Source organism: Carcharhinus amblyrhynchos, chromosome 3 (assembly GCF_965287045.1).
Source record: "Carcharhinus amblyrhynchos chromosome 3, sCarAmb.v2.hapA, whole genome shotgun sequence".
NCBI lineage: Eukaryota > Metazoa > Chordata > Chondrichthyes > Carcharhiniformes > Carcharhinidae > Carcharhinus > Carcharhinus amblyrhynchos.
The window spans coordinates 123,935,192-123,959,364 of NC_137326.1; the positions used below are offsets into that span (position 1 = coordinate 123,935,192).

The 24,173-nt window shown below is 44.4% G+C and overlaps 1 protein-coding gene across 2 annotated transcripts in view; it reads right to left on the bottom strand.

Annotated features, from left to right (window-relative positions):
* Window positions 1–24,173, bottom strand: part of LOC145341104 (sodium/hydrogen exchanger 9-like) — a 384,640-nt gene that overhangs the window by 278,644 nt on the left and 81,823 nt on the right. For both annotated transcript variants that reach the window (XM_080185958.1, XM_080185959.1), the window contains exons 5-6: window positions 12,625–12,740; window positions 6,883–6,988 (exon numbers count right to left, since the gene is read on the bottom strand). In XM_080185958.1, coding sequence (XP_080042084.1) covers window positions 6,883–6,988; window positions 12,625–12,740 — 222 coding nt within the window. The remainder of the gene's footprint in view (window positions 1–6,882; window positions 6,989–12,624; window positions 12,741–24,173) is intronic.

Consider the following 24,173-nt stretch of genomic DNA (forward strand, 5'->3'; position numbering starts at 1 on the left):
TGTTAATTACAACAGTGTTCGATAAACCCCTAAACATCAAACAGGCAGTCATGAAGTAATCTTTCTCAGTGAAACTCAACAGTTGCCTGTGTTCAGTAAACCTGGACAGTCAGAGCATTGAGCATAACTGGACAACCTTCAGGGACATAACATACTCTACTTCTCTGCTGGCCCTTGGCCTTGCCTCTTGTAAGGATCAAGATTGGTTCAGTGAAAACGATGAGGTAATCCAGAAAGTACTGGAAGCGAAACGTTGTCTTCAATGACAGATCATCACTATCTAAGTACAATGTCAACTGAAACATACACAGGACCGTCCAACACAAGCTCAGAGAGATGCAAGACACCTGGGTGAATCACAGAGCAAATAAACTTCAGTCATTTACAGGCCATGAAATCTGGGCGAGATTCTACGATGTTTTGAAATCCGTCTACAGGCCCCATCCACAGGTCAGTCACCCGACAAGGAGTCAGGAATATTCTTTGAAAGGGATGGGGTTTTAGTTCAGCTGGGCAGCATGGTCGGTGCCGGCTTGGAGGACCGAAGGGCCTGTGCCATAATTTTCTTTGTTCTAATAGAGAACTAAAGACTTCAAACATCTTACAGTTAAAGGAAGGCAGACCTTCTGAACGAAGGACAAAAAAAAGCAAAACACAAGCTGATATGATCCTGAAACTCATTAATGGCAGAACCGACGTATATACTTTTTGGCAGAGTTTGTGTGCCGCATCAGGGAAAGGATTTCTTTTTTGCTTATCTGTAGATCACAAACAAAATTTCTTTCATCAACAAGTTGGCAATCTTCGTCATGCGGGCTGGAGTTCAGTATTGAGTGCACTAAGTGTCAGCAGCAGGCAGACCCTGGGTCAGGTATAGAGCAGAGGTTGGTTTATGTGATAAGGTGGCACCTCCTGTGCCCCCGCATACCCTTAGCAGGAGGATGCAGCAGCTGCAAAAGTGGGACCTTTTCTATTCCCCATCTCAACCATCCTTATGTGTTTTCTGCGTGAATTTGCCCGTGCAGAGACTACTACCACCTGTGTTGTGGTGGCAGTTTCACAGTGAGAATTTGGGTCGAACACCAGGTTGGGGCAGAGTTGATGACCAGCGAGAACCATCGCAGTTGTTAAGCTGAAGGATCTACCGCCCTATTTCAGCTTGGTGTCAATTCTGTGCTGATGACGCAGGGGGGTAGGGGGTGGGTGGCTCTCCAGTTTCCAGTCTGTACGGTTAGCTCAGTCTTCTTGCAGAGCCACACTTCTCTGACTAATTCTTTTATTGGAATCATTTCCCCAGATGAAAGAGTTGAATAAGAAATGATCAAAAATCCCCGAGGAGTTTCCACATATCCCATTTTCTAGAATTGTAATCCATTACTAACTCAACCAGAAAGCACAGATTGCATTTTCCAGGACTGAAATCCCTTCCCCAAGGGATGACAATATGAAAATGGAAAAGAAGTCAGTAAAAAAAGGAGGGCATTGTGGAAATGGCCTGTTTTCATTTTGTAATACTGCTGAATTTAAAATCACTTTTATGAACTAATATTTCACATAAGCCCAAACACATTAGCCCTGATATTGACAGAGGTGTGCAGTTTTGGAAAGGAAACCTGGATCTCCCACATGCTGCTCGCCCCTTGCTGCATTGTTATTAAACCCCCAAGGAGCAGCTCAGAGGTGGGCTGGGATCAAGACCCGGATTTTAAAAATGCCAACCTCTGACCCCACCCCAACCCCTCTGTCCCTGGGGGTTAAAGCAGCCTGGCCACGCACCCATGCAAACAGTCTCCAATCCATTGACTCCGTCTTTGCTTCCCACTGCCCTCAGCAAAGCAGCCAGCATAATTAAGGACCCCACACAACCCTGACATTCTCTCTTCCACCTTCTTCTGCCAGGAAAATTTTATAAAAGTCTGAAAACACATACCAACCAACTTAAGAACAGCTTCTTCCCTGCTGCTATCAGACTTTTCAATGGACCTACCTTATATTAACATAAGAAATAGGAGCAGGAGTAGGCCATCCAGCCCTTCGAGCCTGCCCCGCCATTCAATAAGATCATGGCTGATCTGTTGCTGCTCAGTTCCACTTTCCCGCCCTCTCCCCATAACCCTTAATCCCCTCTCTTATCAAAAACACATCAACCCGCATCTTAAAAATATTTAGCGAGGCAGCCTCCACCACTTCAACGGGCAGAGAATTCCAGAGATTCACCACCCTTTGAGTGAAGAAGTTCCTCCTCAACTCCATTCTAAACCGCCCCCCTTTTATCTTGAGGCTGTGCCCCCTAGTCCTACTGTCTTTTTTGAGCGGGAAGAGTCTCTCCACCTCTATCCTATCCATCCCATTCATCATCTTATACGTCTCAATGAGATCTCCCCTCATTCTTCTAAACTCTAACGAGTACAAGCCTAGTTTATTCAGCCTCTCCTCATAGCTCAACCCCCTCAACTCCGGTATCAGCCTAGTAAACCTCCTCTGCACTCCCTCCAAGGCCAAAATATCTTTGCGCAGGTGCGGCGCCCAAAACTGCACACAGTACTCCAGCTGCGGCCTCACCAATGCCCTATACAGCTGCAGCAAGACCTCCCTACTTTCATATTCAATCCCCCTCGCTATGAAGGCCAGCATCCCATTCGCCTTCCTGACCACCTGCTGCACCTGCAAGCTGGGTTTTTGCGACTCATGCACAAGGACCCCGAGGTCCCTCTGCACCATCGCCTGCTGCAGTTTTTCGCCCCGTAAGTAGTAGTCCTTCCTACCATTCTTCCTACCAAAGTGGACCACCTCACACTTGCCAACATTAAATTCCATTTGCCATTTCCTGGCCCATTCGCCCAGCCTATCTAGATCCTTCTGCAGACTCTCCACACCCTCCGCACAATTTGCCGTTCCCCCAATCTTGGTGTCATCAGCAAATTTAGACACTCTACACTCGGTTCCCTCCTCCAGATCATCTATATAAATGGTAAAAAGCTGAGGCCCCAGCACCGACCCCTGGGGCACTCCACTAGTCACCATCCGCCAATCCGAATAGCACCCGTTGACCCCACTCTCTGCCTCCTATTTGACAACCAATCCTCTATCCACGCTAACACCCTACCCCCAACTCCATGTCCCTCGACCTTCTGCAATAACCTCTTGTGAGGTACCTTGTCAAACGCCTTCTGAAAATCTAGAAAGACCACATCCACCGGCTCTCCTCTATCCACCGCCCTAGACACATCCTCATAGAACTCCAGTAAATTTGTCAGACACGACTTCCCTTTAATGAAACCGTGCTGCGTCTGCTCTATCAAGCAATTCCCTTCAAGATGCCTCGCAATTTCCTCCTTAATGACAGATTCTAACATTTTACCTACCACAGACGTTAAACTAACCGGCCTATAATTCCCCGCCTTTTGCCTGGCACCCTTCTTAAACAACGGCGTAACATTAGCCGTTTTCCATTCATCCGGCACTTCCCCGGAATCCAGCTGATTTAAGCTGATCTTTCTCTACATAGACTATGATGACATAGTCGATGTCTACATAGCTATGACTGTAACACTACATTCTGCATCTTATCCTTTTCCTTTTTCCCCCATGTGCTCCATGAATGATTTTCCTTGTATAGTGTGCAAGAAACAATACTTTTCACTGTATCCCAGTACATGTGATAATAATGAATCAAATCCCCCTTCATTCTGTTTGGGATATGAAGACTTCATTCAAAAGTATAAAGGGATGTTTCCCAGCATCCTCAGCAGATAAGATCTATATCAACAAATTGAGATAGTTAAACGGATGCAATCCATTCTTTTACCCACTGGCGCCTGTTAGTTCTCTATACAGAAAAGGGATGTTGAAAAACTACATTTGGGTGAGTGTCAAAAATTGCTCAAGCACACGGCTAGCACATAGGCATCACTAAAGTTTAAGTTTATTTATGTGACACAAGTAGGCATAATTGACACTGCAATGAAGTTACTGTGAAAATCCCCTAGTCGCCACACTCCAGCGCCTGTTCAGGTACATTGAGAGAGAATTTAGCATGGCCAATCCACCTAATCAGCACATCTTTTTGGACTGTGGGAGGAAACGGGAGCACTCAGAGGAAATCCATGCAGACTCCACACAGACAGTGACCCAAGCCGGGAATCAAACCCGGGTCCCTGGCACTATGAAGCAGCAGTGCTAACCACTGTCCCGCCACACTGCTTAGAAGTTAAGGCTGACTCTTCTTCTGATTTAGGTTCCATCACTCTGGGAAAAGGGCCTCGGCTTCACTCTTATATTTCCCCAGTGACTTTCATCTCGTCTTCCCTCCCCTTGGCCCCAGACAACAACAATCACCAGGATAGTCAATGGACAATTGGGAAATCCCAACTGAAGACAGGTTAATGTGATGCTCATATTCCAAGTGGCTGATGAAATAGTCAAAGGTAATTATTCAATGGTGCTTCATGTAAAGTAACAGTTTTGAGTTAACATAGGTAGAGGAGGCGATGGCCTAGTGAGTAATTGCTAGACTATTAATCCAGAAACTCAGCTAATGTCCTGGGGACCCGGTTTTGAGTACCATCACAGCAAATGGTGGAATTTAAATTTAATTTTAAAAAGCTGGAATTAAGAATCCATTGGTGACCATGAAACCATTGTCGATTGTCGGAAAAACCCTACTGATTCACTAATGTCCTTTAGGGAAGGAACTCTGCTGTCCTTACCTGGTCTGGCCTACATGTGACTCCAGATTCACAGCAATGTGATTGACTCTCATCTGCCCTCGAGCAGGTAGTGATACCGGCCAGCCAGGGACACCCATGCCCCATGAATGAATTAAAAAAGAGATAAACTTACTATACGGTGATAAACAAGGGAGGCAGTGGCATAGTGGTATTGTCACTGGACGAGTAATCCAGAGACTCGGGGTAAAGCTCTGGGGATCCAGGTTTGAGTCCCACTACTTATCAAACCTAGATGTGATTCCAAATCCACAGCAATGTGGTTGACGTTTATTTATTAGTCACAAGTAGGCTTACATTAGCACTGCAATGAAGTTACTGTGAAAATCCCCTAGCTGCTGCACTCCACTGCCTGTTCGGGTACACAGAGAGAGAATTTAGCATGGCTAATGCACCTAACCAGCACATCTTTTAGACTATGGGAGGAAACTGGAGCACCTGGAAGAAACCCACATGGGGAGAATGTGCAGACTCCACATAGACAGTGGCCTAAGGCTGGAATCAAACCCAGGTCCCTGGGGCTGTGAGGCAGCAGTGCTAACCACTGTGCCACCCCAATGTGGTTGACTAGTTCAAGGGCAATTAGTCAATGAATACTGGCTTTGCCAGTGCCACCCACATCCCAGAAAAGAACATTTAAAAAAGTTGGCAATGCATTCACATATTTTATTCATGTACTTTCCACGCTGGTCATGTTGTGTTACTGACCCAAGAAATTCATACCCATCAGTTGTCCAATGTCCAGTAACTAGCCCTGAGAAAGCAGTTCCCAAAAAAAGCACTGGACAAAAGCAAATCAGAAAGCAGACAGCGTTCTGTGCCGGACTTTGGCAAATTCATCATCTGAGCCATGACAGATCTACAGCACTCCAGGTCAATGTTAATAACTGACTGGGAATCCCGCTCATTAACGTGATTTAGTCAGTATTGAAGGTAGAAGAAAAGACCAGAAACATAGTGAGTGACAGCAGTGTCCATCCACAAGGTTACTTAGCGACTTGGTAATCCTCAGGGACGATAATGTATGTACCAATTTAGAGTGCTGTCACGGAACAGATCAATTTAGGGTTATTGTCTGTCTTTTTTTGTGCAAATACGTACAAAATGTCTTCTCCTTTCAACAAAGTGATCTGTATTTTTACTTATCTATCTCTTTTTTCATATCATCAATTATAATTGTCATTATTCTTATTATTCAATATTTAATAAAATTTTTGTTTTAACACATTTCATGTCAGATGCACCAATCCCTCTTACATCCAGAGAAAGGCTGTGGACACAAATTGCACTCTGAATGGGGCTCTCATGCCCCTCCCTACATTTGACAAAATCATAGAATCATACAGCACAGAAGAGTCCCTTCAACCCATCGAGTCTGTACCGACACATTAGAAACACCTGAACTCTGGCCTAATCCCATCTAGTAAGAAGTCTCACAACACCAGGTTAAAGTCCAACTGGTTTATTTGGTAGCAAACGCCACTAGCTTTTGGGGCTTTGCCCCTTTGTCAGGTGAGTAGGGAGTTCTGATCACAAACAGGTCCCATCTGCCAGCATCTGGCCTAATCCTTTCTGCCAGCATCTGGCCCATCGCCCTGAATGTTATGACATGCCAAGTGCTCATCGAGGTACTTTTTAAAGGATGTGAGGCAACCTGCCTCTACCCCCCTCCCAGGCAGCACGTTCCAGACCGTCACCATCCTCTGGGTAAAAAAAAGTTTTTCCTGACATCCTACTGAACCTCCTGCCCTTCACCTTCAACCTAGGTCAAATGGATCAAAAGCAAACAGAGGAAAGAAAGGGAAAACAGAAGACTCAAATGTAGACTGCCAGCTAAAAATCTATAATCATTCGAGGTAGAAAAACTATTTCTCAGTGAGGTGATTTGTTAATCTAACAGGGAGTATATTACACACCATCCAGCAAGAGGGAATATTATTTATGGTTATAGAAATCTCAGAACACTATCTATGTCCAGGATTTCTAATTTAGAAAAAATATGCCTTTTTATTGAAGGAGCTTTATGTTCTGCTGAGATGGTGGGTGGAGGGGGTCACGCTACCTCTCTGAAGTACAGCACCTTGTTCCCGACGCACCCTTGGTGACATCAGTCAACAAGAAAAAGCAGCCCACACCCCACCCTCGGTTTGCTTACTAAGTCAGGACGATGGCGACCGCGTCGTTCAGTACGCTCTCCCCGAACAGCAGCGTGTAGAGTTGCGTGTCCACGTCGAGCTCATGGAAGATGGCCAGCACCGTCACTGCGTGTGGAAAAACAACAGAGCAAACTTTATTCAAACACCACTGGGGAGGCTACAGCATCCGACACTGATTGAAAAGCAGGCCTGAAGCCCCAGGTAACTGCAGCTCTCTGAACATGACTGAGGCACCCTAGGGTGATGATAGTCCCTCCATCACAGCTCCTGCAAACCTTTGATCAGCATGTTGCTGCTGTTGCTAGGCAACTCTCCTGCAGCGACATCAAAAGGCAGGAATATTGGAGTGGCCTCTTGTGACCCAAGACGCACAGTCAGGCACTGGGATAGCAATTGTCCTGTAGGAATGCATGGGTATAGAAGCTGGGGTGGGTGCAGGTCCACTTGTGGGTTGCTAGGTGAAGAGGGGGAAGTGGTAAGATTGGGGAATCCATTGTTTTATGGCTAGAACTAGGAGGCCAGAGTTTTGCATAACCAACCTCCGTTATGGATGCTCCCCCCTCCCCAGTGGAAGTGAGGGGCAGGCAGGAATGAAGGCAGGCATGGATGGCGAGATCAGCCAGCTGCAATGCCAGCCGCTGTTTACTGGGACATTGGCTTAGTTGTAATGATGGACCCTCAAAACCAGGCCCTCAAAACCTCAACCATCATGTCTATTCTACATGCCTCCATACCATCTCCGTACCCGCTCATACCCCACACACAGAACCCATTTACAATCTAACCGAAGCTTTGGAAAGCTTTTCAGACAAGTGAAGCTGCCAGAGACCAAGGTCCTTTACACCCACACTGCTGCAGTATCTAGAACATCTCCATGCAACAGGCCTCCGCATTCAATAACTTGTGGGCCGAAGGGCCTGTTTGTGCTGTTGTGTTCTATGTTCTAACATGGAGTTCTGGAACCTGCAGGAAGGTTGTCTGCCTCCCACCCTGTTCTGCACTTGATGATCTTGTTTCAGAGTGGACTGTTCCAAAATTTCCAAACTGCTAACCAGGTAAAAAATTTAAAACAGCTGTCAAATATGAAGCATTACTAATTGTTAAAGTGAAACATCTGACTCCAAACCTCAATCCATTGCATTCCCCTCTCTATTAACAGGGGGATATGGGATTCAATATCAGATTTGACAGGAAATTCCCAAACTAGGGTGACACGGTGGCACAGTGGTTAGTACCGCTGCCTCAGCGCCAAGGACATGGGTTCAATTCTGACCTCGGGTCACTGTCTGTGTGGAGTCTGCACGTTCTCCCTGTGTCTATGTGGGTTTCCTTCAGGTGCTCCAATTTCCTCCCACAGTGAAGATGTTCAGGTTAGGTTGATTGGCCATGCTAAATTGACTCTAGTGTCAGGGGATTAGCAGGGTAAATATGCAGGGTTACAGGAATAGAGCCTGGGTAAGATTGTGGTCGGTACAGACTCAATGGGCTGAATGGCCTCCTTCTGCACTATAGGGATTCTATGATTATCTACCTCCTCCAAGGATCTCTTTTTCCAATTTCTACCAATAGGAGAGCTGCATCAGAACCTAGCATGTTTTATGTCTGTTACAGATAAACTTGCACATGTCCCACATGCTCCACATGTATGTCACATGTTGCAGTGTGCAGGCTTCCATTTTCAGTTTGACAAAAAGCCCAATCAGCTAAGTTGCAGTTTAAGTTTATTCATTAGTGTCACAAGTAGGCTTATGTTAACACTGCAATGAAGCTACTGTGAAAATCCCCACATTGCCATGCTCCGCTGCCTGTTCAGGTACGCTGAGGGAGAATTTAGCATGGCCAATGCATCTAACCAGCATATCTTTCAGACTGTGGGAGGAAACAGGAGCACCCGGAGAAAACCCACGCAGACACAAGGAGAATGTGCAAACTCTGCACAGACAGTGACCCAAGCCAGGAATCAAACCCGGGTCCCTGGCGCTGTGAGCTAGCAGTGCTAACCACTGTGCCGCTGCCGCTAGAGTAGAAACTGTATTGGGAGTACTGGAGATAAACTGTAAAAGGCTCATATGGACTCTATATGTTAACTCTATTTCTCTCTCCACTTGGCGCCAGACCTGCTGAGCTTATCCAGTATTTTCTGTTTTTATTTCGGATTTCCAGCATCAGCAGCGTTTTGCGTTTGTACGCCAGAAAGAGTTGGACTGGCAGCAGCCCTGTTGGACTGGCGCTGACTGAGGTTTAAACTTCGATTGTTGAGTGAATGTTCTGAGTTACAATTCTCAATTTTCACCTGACATCCCTGGAAACCTGACCCTACACCCCACCCCAACCCCCAAGCAAACCTACCCCATCCCCCCTGCACCCCCGCCAACCCCTGACATACATGTTTCCACACCTTGGGATGTAGAAGAAACAAGAAACGCCAGCTAAGGATCAATTACATTTAAACAGCCCAATTTCCACAAAAACACATTGATGAATTCAAATTGAGTGATAACTTGTATTTTATTGTCGCACAGCAGTGGCACGGTGGCACAGTGGTTAGCACTGCTGCCTCACAAAGCCAGGGGCATGAGTTCAATTACCAGCTTGGGTGACTGTCTGTGTGGAGTTTGCACACTGTCTGTGTGGGTTTCCTCTGGGTGCTCTGGTTTCCTCCCACAGTCCAAAGATGTGCGGGTTGGGTTGATCAGCCATGTTAAACTGTCCTTTTGTGTCAGGGGGGCCTAGCTAGGGTAAATGCATGGGGTTATGGGGATAGGGCCTGGGTGGGATTGCAGTTGTTGCAGACTCAATGGGCTGAATGACCTCCTTTTGCACTGTAGGGATTCTATAAAAGGAAGAAATAATGAGGGAGTTTGAGAAAGGGACAGTGATCGTCATGGGAGACCCACATATAGTTCGGACAACAGATCAGCCAAGGTAGTTTGGAAGATTAATTCACAGAATGCTTTCAGGACAGTTCCTTCAAGCAGCACATTCTGGAGCCAATCAGAGAGCAGGCTGTTCTAGACCTGGTAATGTGCAGTGAGACAGGATTAATTAATTAGCTCATTGTAAAGAAGCCCCTAGGTATACAGCGATTAGAACATAATTGAATTTTGCATTCAATTTGAAGTAGAAGATTGGCAGTGAGGTTTGTGTTTTAAACTTGAATAAAATTATACAAGCATGAGGAAACTATGGTGAGCTGAAAGATGAGGTTAAGGGTTAGAGATACAGAGGAAAACGACATTGAAGGAAATATCTTCCTTCATAACACTCAGTAAAGATTCATTCCAATAAGAAAGGGAAATTGTGGAAGAAGGACCCATTATTCATGGACAATAAGGGAGTTAAATTATAGTATCAAAGTCGAAAAGGTGTGCTGTTTAGGTGCAATAGCCATGCTAAATTTTCCCTCCATGTACCCAGAGTGTGGTGACCATGGGATTTTCACAGTAACTTCATTGCAGTATCAATGTAAACCTACTTGTGATACCAAAAGATAAACTTTAAGCTTTAAAGTGAAAGAAAAGGTTACAATTCTGTGAAGATTTGTGGCAGCTCAGAAAGTTGGATAAAATATAGAAATGTGCAAAGACTAAAAAAAGCGAGGGACAAATTAGAGTGTGAGTGAAAGTTGGAAATATAAAAACTGACAGTCAAGGCGAGATTTTACCGCCTTGCTCAAGTGAGACCAAAGATTTCCGTCCGAGGTCAACGGACATTTCCATTATCTGTCCCTCACCCGCTCTGATTCAGTGGTGGGCGGGAGATAGAACTGATACAGAGAGGAGTTGATATAGGTACTTAAAAAGGAAAAGTGTAACTAAAGTAAGAGTTGCTCCTCCAATGTGCAACTCTGGAGAATTAATAATGGGAGGATAGGAAATGGTTGGTGCATTGAACAAGATATTTTTTTCCTGGTTTCACTGAAGAAGACATAAATAACATCACAAATAATTGCAAGTCAAGAGTTGAAATGGAGGGGCGGGGGCGGAAGGGCCTTAAAATGATTACAACCACCAGGGAAATAGTACAAAGACAATTATTAGAAGCTGCCAAGTCACCAGGTCCTGATAGACAATGTCCTTGGGTTTTAAAGGATTCACTGAGATAGTAAATGCATTGTTCTTATCATGGAATCATAGAAACCCTGACAGTGCAGGAGAAGGCCATTCAGCCCATCAAGCCTGCACGGATAACAATCCCACCCTGTCCCACCCCCCCGCATTTACCCTTGCTAGTTCTCCTGATACTAAGGAGCAATTGAGCATGGCCAATCAACCTAACCCGCACATCTTTAGACTGTGAGAGGAAACTGAAGCCTCCATAGGAAATCCATGCAGACACGGAGAGAAATGTTAATTTTCCAAAACTCCCTAGTTTTTGGAATGAATCCATCAGATTAAGAAAATAAAGAGACAGAAAAATTGGCAGATGAGGTATAATGTGAGAAAATATGAACTTGCCCATTCTGGGAGAAAGAACAGAAAAGTTGCATGTTATTTAAATGGAGAAAGATTATAAAACCCAGTACAGAGAGGTTTGAGTGCCCCAGTACTTGCGTGACAAAAAGTAAGTATACAGGTACAGCACGTGATGAGGAAGGCAAATGGAATGCTGGTGTTTATCGCAAGGTAAACGGAATATAAAAGTAGGGAAGTTTTGCTCCAATAATATAAAAGCAAAATACTCAAGATGCTGGAATCTGAAACAAAAACAGAAAATGCTGGGAAATCTCAGCAGGTCTGACAGCATCTTGGAGAGCGGGTTATCTGAAGAGTCATCCGGACTCAAAATCAAAACGGTGGCTCTTTTCTCTCTTGTCTAAGAGCATCTTGAAGATGCTCTTAGACATGCCGAGATTTTCCAACATTTTCTATTGATGTTTTGCTACAGTTGTGCAGGGCATTGGTGAGACCACACCTAGAATACTGTTTTGATCTCTTTATTAAAGAAAGGATATATCTACATTAGAAACAGTTCAGAGAAGGTTCACTCACTGATCCCCGGGGTAAGGGGGTTATCTTGAGGAAAGGTTGGACAGGTTTGCTCTCTATCCATTGGAGTTTACAGGAATGGGAAGTGGTCTTATTGAAACACACAAGATCATAAGGGATCTTGACAGGGTGGATGCTGAAAGGGGTGATTACCCTTGTGGGAGGGACTAGGAGATTAAACAGAGATTAAAAATAAAGAGTCTCTCCTTTAAGATGGAGATCATTTTTTTCCTCTCAGAGGGTTATTGGCCTGTGGAATTCTCTTCCCCAAAGGACAGTGGAAGTGGGTCACTGAATACTTTTAAAGCAGAGTTAGATTCTTGACTCAAGGAAGTCAAAGGGGGTAGACAGAAAAGTGGAATTGAGGCCACAACTGAATGGAAGGATAGGCCCAAAAGGTGCAAATGGCCTACTCCAGCTCCTATTTCATATGTTATGTAGAACTTATAGCATAATAAAGTGTGCCAATTCTGTTTGAGTGACCACATGGGAGAAAAGCTTGATTGAAGAGGTAAAATTTGAGGATCAACTTCTGGAGAAGAAAGAGCAGTGGAGAGGTAAGGAGCATGAGGAGGGGATTGTAGGCCTTAAGGATGAGGCATCTGAAGGCAACTCACATGATGATAGAGTGATCGAAATCAGGAATTAGAATGTTGATGTGCTGTTAACTGAGCTGCAGTATCATATGCATGTTCCCTGTCTGTCTGCTACACATGTTCTGCGGCAAATAAAAACTTTTCCTTCAATGTTTACCTGGGTCAGTCGCTGAAATCAGTGCTCCAAAGAATAAACAGTCAGTGAAGTAGAAGTCATTCTTGCTTAGCTGGCCAAGACTGATCATTGCCATGACAAAACCATACATAATACCTCTGAAAAATAAAATAAAGATATTATGAGCACATTCACATAGGATCTTGCTGCTGCTTCTAAATTATATTAAAGGTGGTTTCAGACAAGCAATCATAGGAAATCAGTTCAGTCAAACCCTGCCCTCTCCTCACCTCCCCTCATACTCATATCTCCAGACTGATATAGAGAAATCCTGTGGAATAACTTCCCTACCTGCTGCTCATGAAATTGCACCTCTCGCAAACAGTCAATCAATTATTGGGAAGACACAGAAAAGAATTAGCAGGAAAAACAAAGGCCTGCATTTGAATAGCCCCTTTTACAGCCCTAGAACATCCCAGAGCTTTAGAAACAGTACCCTATTTCTGATGTTTAGTCACCTAAACTTAGAATTTTAGAACTGTGTACAGTTCTGGTCACCCTATTATAGAAAGGATATTATTAAACTAGAAAGAGTGCAGAAAGATTTACTAGGATGCTGCTGGGACTTGATGGTTTACTGTGACTTTTTTCTCTGGAGCGTAGGAGGCTAAGGGGTGATCTTATAGAGGTCTATACAATAATGAGGGGCATAGATCAGCTAGATAGTCAATATCTTTTCCCAAAGGTAGCGGTATCTAAAACTAGAAGGCATAGGTTTAAGGTGCGATGGGAGAGATACAAAAGGGTCCAGAGGGGCAATTTTTTCACACAGAGGATGATGAGTGTCTGGAACAAGCTGCCAGAAGTAGTAATCAAGGTGGGTACAATTTTATCTTTTAAAAAGCATTTAGGCAGTTACATGGGTAAGTTGGGTATAAAGGGATATGGGTCGAAAGTGGGCAATTGGAACTAGCTTAAGGGTTTAAACAAAAGGTGGCATGGACAAGTTGATCCGAAGGGCCTGTTTCCATGCTGTAAACCTCTGTGACCTGTTGTAACATGGCAGCCAGTTTGCATATTGCAAGGTCCAACAAATGATAATCAAAAGAGAAAATGCTGGAAGATCTCAGCAGGTCTGGTAGCATCGGTAAGGAAAGAAAAAGGCTGATGTTTTGAGTCCAGATGATCCTTTGTCTGCCAGACCTACTGAGATTTTCCAGCATTTTCTCTTTTGTTTCAGATTCCAGCATCTACAGTAATTCGCTTTTATCCAGTGAAATAATGATGTCCTGAAAATCTGTTCTTCTCATGATGTTGATTAAGGGATAAGTGTTGGCCACTACAGAAAGAATAACTCCCTGTTTTTTCTCAAAGTGGTGCAACAGGATCTTTTAGAGTCCACAGAATCCCTACAGTGCAGAAGGAGGCCATTTAGCCCATCGAGTCTGCGCTGACTCTCCAAAAAAGTATCTTATCCAAGCCCACCACTGCTGTCCTATCACCATAAACCTGTGCATTTACCACGGCTAATCCATCTAACTCGCACATCTTTGGACTGTGGGAGGAAACTCATGCAGGCACAAGGAGAACGTGCAAATTCCACACAGACCTGGTATTGAACCAGGTAGCAAACACTGTGAGGCAGCGGTGCTATCCACTGTGCCACTGTAGTGCCCATTTTTTTTTTCGGCCGTTCAGCCTATTGAGTCTGCACCAAGTCTCCAAAAGAACATCTTACCCAGGCCCATTCCCCCACCCCATTCCTGTGACCCCTGTGCATTTAGAGTCATAGAGGTTTACAGCACAGAAACAGGCCCTTCAGCCCAACTTGTCCAGGCTGCCCATTTTTTTAAACCCCTAAGCTAGTCCCAATTGCCCGCATTTGACCCATATCCCTCTATACCCACCGTACCCATGTAACAGTCTAAATGCTTTTTAAAAGACAAAATTATACTCGCCTCTACTACTACCTCTGGCAGCTTGTTCCAGACACTCACCATTCTCTGTGTGAAAAAATTGCCCCTCTGGACACTTTTGTATCTCTCCCCTCTCAAATCTATGGCCTCTAGTTTTAGATTTCCCTACCTTTGGGAAAAGATAGTGACTATCTAGCTGATCTATGCCCCTCATTATTTTATAGACCTCTATAAGATCACCCCTCAGCCTTCTACACTCTAGAGAAAAAAGTCCCACTCTATCCAGCCTGTCCTTATAACTCAAACCATCAAGTCCCGGTAGCATCTAGTAAACCTTTTCTGCACACTTTCTAAGTTAATAATATCCTTCCTATAATAGGATGACTAGATCTGTATATAGTATTCCAAGTGTGGCCTTACCAATGTCTTGTACAACTTCAACTAGATGTCCCTACTCCTGTATTCAATGTTCTGATCAATGAAACCAAGCATGCTGAATGCCTCTTTCACCACTTTGTCACCTGTGACTCCACTTTCAAGGAGCTATGAACATGTACCCCTAGATCTCTTTGTTCTTAACTCTCCCCAACGCCCCACCATTAACTGAGTAAGTCCTGGCCTAGTTCAATGTACCAAAATGCATCACCTCACGTTTACACGTTTGTTTGACTGTGTTTGTATTGTCGTAATTGGGGATAGTATAGTTAGGGGCATTGACATTGTTCTCTGCAATCAGGATTGAGAATTCGGAAGTTGTGTTATCTGCCTGTGCTCGGGTTTGGGGTATCTCATCTGGGCTGCAGACGAACTTGGAGTGGGAGCGTTAAGATCTAGTTGTCATGATCCATGTAGGCAATCAATAGGTAGAACAGGAACAAAGGTTCAACTAAGGGAGTCTGAACAGTTAGGAACCAAATTAAAAAGCAGAACCAAAAAGGCAATAATCTCTGGATTACTACCTGAGCCACGAGCTAATTGACACAGGGTCAATAAGAGTAAGGAGGTAAATGTGTAGCTCAATGACTGGTGTGGGAGGAATGAGTTTGAATTCATGGGACATTGGCACTAGTATTGGGGAAGAGGAGACCTGTTCTGATGGGATGGTCTTCATCTGAATCATGCTGAGACCAGAGTCTTGGTGAATCATATAACGAGGGCTGTAGATCAGTTGTATGGAGAATTAGAAAATCAACGTTAAAGAAGAGGGTAGAAGTACAGGTTAATGGAGCTGGGGTCTCAGGAGAGGTTAGTAAAGTTTCCAGACCACGTAATAGAACAGAGAATATCGAAGAATCTAACCTCAAGTAGAGCAAAACAGGTGACAAATATGAGAAGGGAGGTGGTCAGTGTAGTACTGAGGGTATTGTACCTAAATGCATGCACTTTATGGAACAAAGTAAGTGAGCTTGTTGCACACATTTAAATTGGCTGGTATAATATTGTGGGCATCACAGAGATATTGCTGCAAGGGGATTCCTCAAATGGCACCGTATAACACTGGACTGCAGTGTTTCAGGTGTTTTGCTTAATAAATTACTTTTTGAAGTACAAGGATCATTGCTAAGTTGGCAAATGCATCCTGAAGTTCTGACTTATAAAGAGCAGAAAAGTATACTTTAAATTTATGGTCTGTGTTTAATGAACTAAAGTTTAAGGTTTTAAAGCTTAAAGTTTGTTTATTAGTGTCACAAGTAAGCTTATATTAATACTGCAATGAAGTTACTGTGAAAATCCCCTGGTTGCCACACTTCAGCCTGTTCAGGTACACTGAGGGAGAATTTAGCACGGTCAATGCACCTAACCAGCATGTCTTTCAGACTATGGGAGGAAACTGGAGCACCCAGAGGAAACCCACGCAGACATGGGGAGAATGTGCAAACTCTGCACAGACAGTGACCCAAGTCAGGAATCGAACCTGGGACCCTGGTGCTGGGAAGCAGAAGTGCTAACCACTGTGCCACCGTACAGCCCTAGCCAAGGCTGCACTGGAGGTTCTACAATCAGCTCAGCACTCAGGATCAGGGCAAAGGGAAATAAAAACATATTTCCCATGTGTAATTGTTATCCAGTGCCATAAGTGTGAGCACTGAACACGGGCAGGATTGAACCTGGCTATAATGCTTCCCCACACTAATCGAGTGACACTCAGAAATGAAAATTACCCTTGTACTGTAGGAATCTGAAGCCACATCCCAAGAGGAATGACAGATTTCTGAAGCAGAGGGAAGGAGATTCAGTGCGAAACAAAAAAATTCTAGAGTGTTAAATAAATGCACAGAATGGCAGCGTCTACTGGTACTGGCTAGAACAACCAGGCAAACCCCTCTTAACTGCAGTGTTTTGAAATCTTCAGGATGCTGCCAAATCTGCTCCATGTGTTCCAATATTTATCCTCATGATCAATAACTTAGTGACACTCAGTGCAGCCAGTTTTATTGCATGTAACTGTTGCACAGATATCATTGTAAAGCTTTCTGAAGTGCAATAAACGCAACTGTGCAATTAACACTTGGATACCAACCTACGGGTCAGGACAGGTCTTCAACTTCACTATTTATCAATTCCTTCTCACTAAAATTGACCTACTTAGGTGATTGTGTGCATTCCCTCAGGAAATTAATGTTAACATCAGGGAATGCAGCATTCTTCCATTTCTGCCACCCAGTTGCATCGTTAACACACACCAGAGAGGTCATCAATCTTTTGGATGAGGTGTTAAATGCCTGCCTACTGCATTAAGTAGAAAATATCACACAGCATGATTGTAAGAAGAGCCGTTTTCGCGGTCTCCTGGTCAACAAGCCTCCCTCAGCCAATAGCATCAAAATTAAATCAGCTGGCAGTTCATTCATTCATTCACTGTTTGTGGAACCTGGCTGTGTGAACATTTGCACGTGTATTTGCTGACACAACAGGGACTACACATCAAAGATAATTCCTCGATTGTCAAAAAAAAGTCCTGCGATAGAAAGTTGTTGTATCGATTTTTTAACACTAAGTTATTTTTCCCAGTCTTCCCCGGTCAGACATAGCTGACCTACATCGATTGTTCCTGCAACAGATGATGGGTGCAGCACGGTGGCACAGTGGTTAGCGCTGCTGCCTCACAACACCAGGGATCTGGGTTTGATCCCTGGCTTGGGTGACTGTCTGTGTAGAGTTTGCACGTTCTCCCCATGTCTGCGTGGGTTTCCTCTGGATGCTCTGGTTTCATCCCCCAGCCCCAAGACGTGGAGGTTAGGTGCATTGGCCAACGCTAAATTCTCCCTCAGTGTACCCGAACAGACGCTGGAGTGTGACGATTAGGGGATTTTCACAGTAACTTTATTGCAGTGTTAATAAGAACATAAGAACATAAGAAATAGGAGCAGGAGTAGGCCATCTGGCCCTTCGAGCCTGCCCCGCCATTCAATAAGATCATGGCTGATCTGTCGTGGCTCAGTTCCACTTTCCCGCCCTCTCCCCATAACCCTTAATCCCCTCTCTTATCAAAAACCCATCCACCCGCTTCTTAAAAATATTTAGCGAGGCAGCCTCCACCACTTCAACGGGCAGAGAATTCCAGAGATTCACCACCCTTTGAGTGAAGAAGTTCCTCCTCAACTCCGTTCTGAACCGCCCCCCCTTTATCTTGAGGCTGTGCCCCCTAGTCCTACTGTCTTTTTTGAGCGGGAAGAGTCTTTCCACCTCTATCCTATCCATCCCATTCATCATCTTATACGTCTCAATGAGATCTCCCCTCATTCTTCTAAACTCTAACGAGTACAAGCCTAGTTTATTCAGCCTCTCCTCATAGCTCAACCCCCTCAACTCCGGTATCAGCCTAGTAAACCTCCTCTGCACTCCCTCCAAGGCCAAAATATCCTTGCGCAGGTGCGGCGCCCAAAACTGCACACAGTACTCCAGCTGCGGTCTCACCAATGCCCTATACAGCTGCAGCTGCAGCAAGACCTCCCTACTTTTATATTCAATCCCCCTCGCTATGAAGGCCAGCATCCCATTCGCCTTCCTGACCACCTGCTGCACCTGCAGGCTGGGTTTTTGCGACTCATGCACAAGGACCCCGAGGTCCCTCTGCACCGTCGCCTGCTGCAGTTTTTCGCCCCGTAAGTAATAGTCCTTCCTACTGTGATTAATAAATAAACTTTAACTTTAATCTTGTTTTCTACTGCAAGGGAATTTTCTTTTCTCCCCCCCATCCCACATCCTTCTGGTCGCTCTCACCCATCATATTATATGTGTGGCAAATAGTGGGGAGGTCTGACTGGCAGACTGGGTCGAAGGCGTGATGAGTCAAGACAATCCAATCTCATTTCCTTTTGGATTTTCACAGCTCCCGGCCATTGTAGACTTATCCCCTCGGGTGGCCTCACTATGTCCCAGCTTTGAAATATCAAAGTGCTTACCCATTGCAACGCAGAGACTCTTGAAATTGATTCTAAAATACTCGCTTGCGCAGATTAAATCCTGTCAGCGTGAAGGATTAAACAAATAGAGGGCCACAAATTTGCACTGCCTTAATTACAAATCCAGCAGACAAATCTTTAACTGGTGAACAGAGCTACAAAGTACAAACATCCTGAACGCAACTCCATTAATCACTTCAATCAAGGAGTTTTGCTTGACTGACTAGTAATCTTCAAAATTAATAATGGTTCCCTGCCTAACATGAAAGTATCAATCCTGAATTCTGCCTTTGGTTTACTGTACACAAACAAATTTAACAAAATCTCATTAGAGGACTTTCACTTCAATGCACTTGGTTGTGTGCAGTGTTGTACAATACTGGATAAAGCTACATTCTTGTCCTCATAAGAATAATTTAATATCAACATGAACTGAAACATCTCTTTAGCCATGGCTAATTAGAGCTGCATAACAAACTTGGACTCCAGACACTAGCTGATTGTTCGGGGTATGAATGAGAGCAGCATCATGGTTCGACAGTGGCCATTGTCCTCTGATACTGAGCTCAAATCCTACCCAGTGCCATGGATCAAAAACCTCATCTCTCAAGGACCTGTAACAGGCCAGCTTCAAAGTCCAGGGGCATGGGGTGCATCGGCAATCACGTGTACAGAGCGAGGTGCAGCAGATGGACAAAAACGTTGTATTGCTGGAGTAATGGGTATTCCTGAGATCGGGGCTACAAAATATCGATGCAACAGGATAGAACAAGGGGGATTAAGAACATAAGAAATAGGAGCAGGAGTAGGCCATCTAGCCCTTCGAGCCTGCCCCACCATTCAATAAGATCATGGCTGATCTGAAGTGGATCAGTTCCACTTTCCTGCTTTCTCCCCATAACCCTTAATTCCCCTGATTAAACGCTAACTGGGTAACCGCTTGGCAGCACACCTCCGCTCAGTCCACAGGCATGATCCTAACCTTCCTATTGCTCGTCATTTTAACTCAGCATCTTGCTCTCATACCCACATGTCCTTCCTTGGCCCGCTGCAATTCTCCAGTGAAACCCAATGCACACTGAAGGGGCAGCACCTCACCTTCTGATTAGGTTAATTTAAGCCCTCAGGACTCGACATCGAGTTCAACAACTTTACTCTGTGACATTTCTCCTCCAACTTTAACCCCTTTTTGTTTTAAAAATATCCCAAACATTTATTGTCTCAATACACTAACCCCTCCTTCCCCCTCTCCCTCCCACACTGGGTCATCTGTCTTTTGTTGTTAAAAATTGCTGCATCTTGTTGTAATCTCTCACTGCTACGGTTTAATATCCAACACATTTCTTCCTCACTTCAGTTCTGATGAACAGCCAGCTGGATTTGAAACGTTAGCTCTGTCTTCTTTCCCTAGAGACGCTGCCAGACCTGCTGAGCTTTTCCAGCATTCTCTGTTCTTGCTTCAGATTCCAGCATCTACTGTATTTTGCTTAGGACAGAACAAGCTTTGCTTAAACCCAACACAAAGTGTCTGAAAGTAACAGGGAATGCCTAAAACAGAAGATGTTCCATTCCTGAGCAGGTACATGGCTCACCTTAATGATACAAAACTCAGAGGCAAGTAAAGTTGACAAGAATTTCCATCATGCAAGCAGCCAGCTTTTTGGCAGGTCGCAGGGTTATGCACACACACAACAGTCTCAATGGCGTGTTTGCTGCCCTTGTCCAAACACACACGAAGTCACTTCTAATCTTCAGTGTGTACCTTTGTTTATCCCATGAAAATAGTACTCCACAGAGCAAGTGGAATGCTAATGGGCACCTCGCCATGGAGTGACAACTCTGATAGTGATATACGTTCTCTGTACAGGGTTCACGCTGGGATTCAGCCATAGCCCGTCACGTTTGGGAATCAGCTGCAGTATGTTTTAGAATTAATAAATTCCACTGGGAGACAGTCAGAGGGAGTTGCCCTGGGAATCTTCAATATCAAGCTGGACCCGTGAGGTCTTATGGTATCATAATCATAGAATCACTACAGTGCAGAAGCTTACCCCGTAACCCTACATATTTACCCTGCTAATTCCCCTAACCTCTAGATCTTGGGACACTAAGGGACAATTTAGCACGGCCAATCCACCTAACGCTTTGCCCAATATTCCTCAATATCTTTGATTAACAAAAATTGATTGATCTTTAACAATTAGTGTCATAGAGATATGCAGCAAGGAAACAGGCCCTTCAGCCCAACTCATCCATGCCGACCACCTTTCTTAAACTAAACTAGTCCCATTTGCCTGCATTTGGCCCAGATTCCTCCAGATCTTTTCTATCCATGTACGTGTCCAAATTGGACTGTGGGAGGAAACTAGAGCACCCTAAGGAAACCCATACAGGCAGTGGGAGAACATGCAAACTCCACCTAGTGAATCACCCAAGGCTGGAATTGAACCCGGGTCCTTGGTGCTTTGAGGCAGCAGTGCTCGCCACCGAGCCACCCAACTGGAGGTAAAGAGAGCCGAGCTTTCCTGGGCACAGAGAGGGAGTAAAAACCAAAGGACAAAACCTGTCCTGGCAGACTTTCCAACAAAGCAGTGATGGTGCAATGCCAGATCTGTCACTGGGGTCCATCCAAACTCAGAAAATGGGAAGTAGAGGGGAGCAGAAATACAAAATAATGGACCACATCACACACAAACACACTCTCCTGTACAGAGAGAACCTTCTCAGATGCAAAGCTATTGAAGATCTGGTGTACAGCCCAGCAGTGCCATCTAGTGACCAAAGTGCTTAAAACTCAATTTATTACCCGGAGCTAAATGCATTATAACTTGTGCATGAACATACCCTGTGGTGCACAAACACTACAATGTAATTTCAAGCATTAATTGAACTAAGAAATCTGGCTTCATAAATATAAGTGTGATTCAGTATTTAAAATAATCTGCCAGCTCTTCCAAAGTTCCTCTAGATTCGAAACCACGTACATCGCTGTGCTACTTAAGAAAGGTGAAAGTTTTTAAAGTTTATTTATTAGTGTCACAAGTAGGCTTACATTAACACTGCAATGAAGTTACTGTGAAAATCCTCTAGTCGCCACACTCCAGTGCCTGTTCGGATGCACTGAAGGAGAATTTACCATGGCCAATGCACTAACCAGCATGTCTGTGGGAGGAAACCAAAGCACCAGGAGGAAACCCATGCAGACTCCGCACAGACAGTGACCCAAGCCAGGAATCTATCCCAGGTCCCTGGCGCTGCGAGTCCTAATCACTGTGCCGCAGTGCCGAAAGAGAGAAATGAGGGAATCTTCAACCAGTTAGCCTGACACTCATTGTTGGGAAATTACTGGAGTCGAAAAATAAGGATTGGGGTGACTGAACACCCGGAAAGTGTCCAGCTTTTCAGAGAGAATCAGCATGGCATGGTAAAGGATAGATTATACCGGATGATTAATTGGTCAGCACTACCACAGGGACAATGGATTGAAGGGTTTCCTTCTGTGCAGCATCATTCCATGATCTGTGATCCTCCTCAAAGAACAAAGAAAATTACAGCACAGGAATGGGCCCTTCAGCCCTCCAAACCTACATGACCAGCTACCCGATTTAAGTAAAACCCTCTACCCTTCCGGGGACCATATCTCTCCACTCCCATCCTATTCATGTATTTGTCAAGATACCCCTTAAAAGTCATTACTGTATTGTCCTCAGTGTGAAACAAAGCTCTCACCATCTCCTATAAAACAGCTTCACACTGTTAAGGAAGTTAGGCTTTACAAAGTAGTCATATTTTGAACTGTCTCCTTTTACGCAAGGTAAAGAGGAATTCCTTGGTAATTGTGCTGAATGCTGCCCAGAAACAAGCACCTGACCTGGTTGTCATGGAGACTGGACTCCCAAGCCAGGACTTATTGAAAGTCAGGAAACAGTTTTAAGAACTGGACACACAAAGCAAGGAGCTGTTCTTTCAACATCAAGATTCTCAGGCAGTCTGATGGAGAGCGCCGAGGAAGATGGCCCACAACCGGAACTGCTACGCCAAGCGAAAGAACCAGACTGCTTTGCTGTTAACTACCAAACAGGAGGTTGGTTAGAATGGAGCCCAAGTTCACAGAAATTGGGATTGTGAAGGGTTAGAGACCACGGAATCGGATACCTTGCAATGGGGAGTCCATTCGATTATACTCAAAGGGTTGATTGAAGAGAATTTAAGTGGCAGATCCCCTCTGTTTTTATATATTTGATTATGAGACGTAGGCGTCACTGGCTGGGCCAATATTTGTTGCCCCTCCCTGAGGGCATTTAAGAGTTAATCACATTAGTGTGGGTCTGGAGTCACACGTAAACCAGACCAGGTAAGGATGGCAAATTTTCTTCCCTAGAGGACATTAGTAATCCACATGGGTTTTTACAACAATCGACAATAGTTTCATGGTCATCAGTTCCAGATTTTTATTGAATTCAAATTTCACCATCTTTGTAGTGGGACTCTAACCCAGGTCCCCAGACCATTACCCTGGGTCTCTGGATCACTAGTCTGGTGAAACAGGGAGAAAATAATCCGTTAAAGCCAGAGGAGTTTTGGACTTTAATCATAAGACTACACTTCTGCAGACAGTGAGGTGTGGCACATAAACATGGCACAGGGTTTCCAATTGTTTTAAGAAGTTACTTCCCTATAGCTCAGTGTATTAGTTGTCGACTAAGTAACACTTAGTCCATGTTGATTTTAGTGCCTTTGTTACAGTACGAGACTTAAAATGTGAGCTCTCGCCAAGTGATCCTTTGAGTTGGTTCAGCAATTCAGTCTACATGGGGATCACAACAGCACAACAAAGCCCAAACAGCAGAACCATCGCACATCACGATAAAATGAAGTGTCAATACAGATATCAGGATCCCCAAACAGCACCGTTTCATTGTGATCGGCAGAGCTCAAGAAGATTCAGCAGAGATACCACCATTCCATTCTAACACCCAAGAGCTGTTAGTGAAGTTACAAAATATGCCACAACTAACAAACCTGGTAAAAATACTTCTCTTGCAACTGATTTTTACAATAAAAGGCCTTACGCAAAATTAACTGAACATTTCTCTTCAACCCTAACCTTCCTTCCTCTCTTGAGCGAGCACTTAAGGCTTTGTCTGACATGCTAAGGTTTTTTTTTATTGAACTGTAAGTGAAGAAGAGTAGGTGAATTTCTACACAGAACATGACCAAGAGCTCCTAATGGGTTATTTGTGTTTGTAGGAATCCATCTCAGAATCCA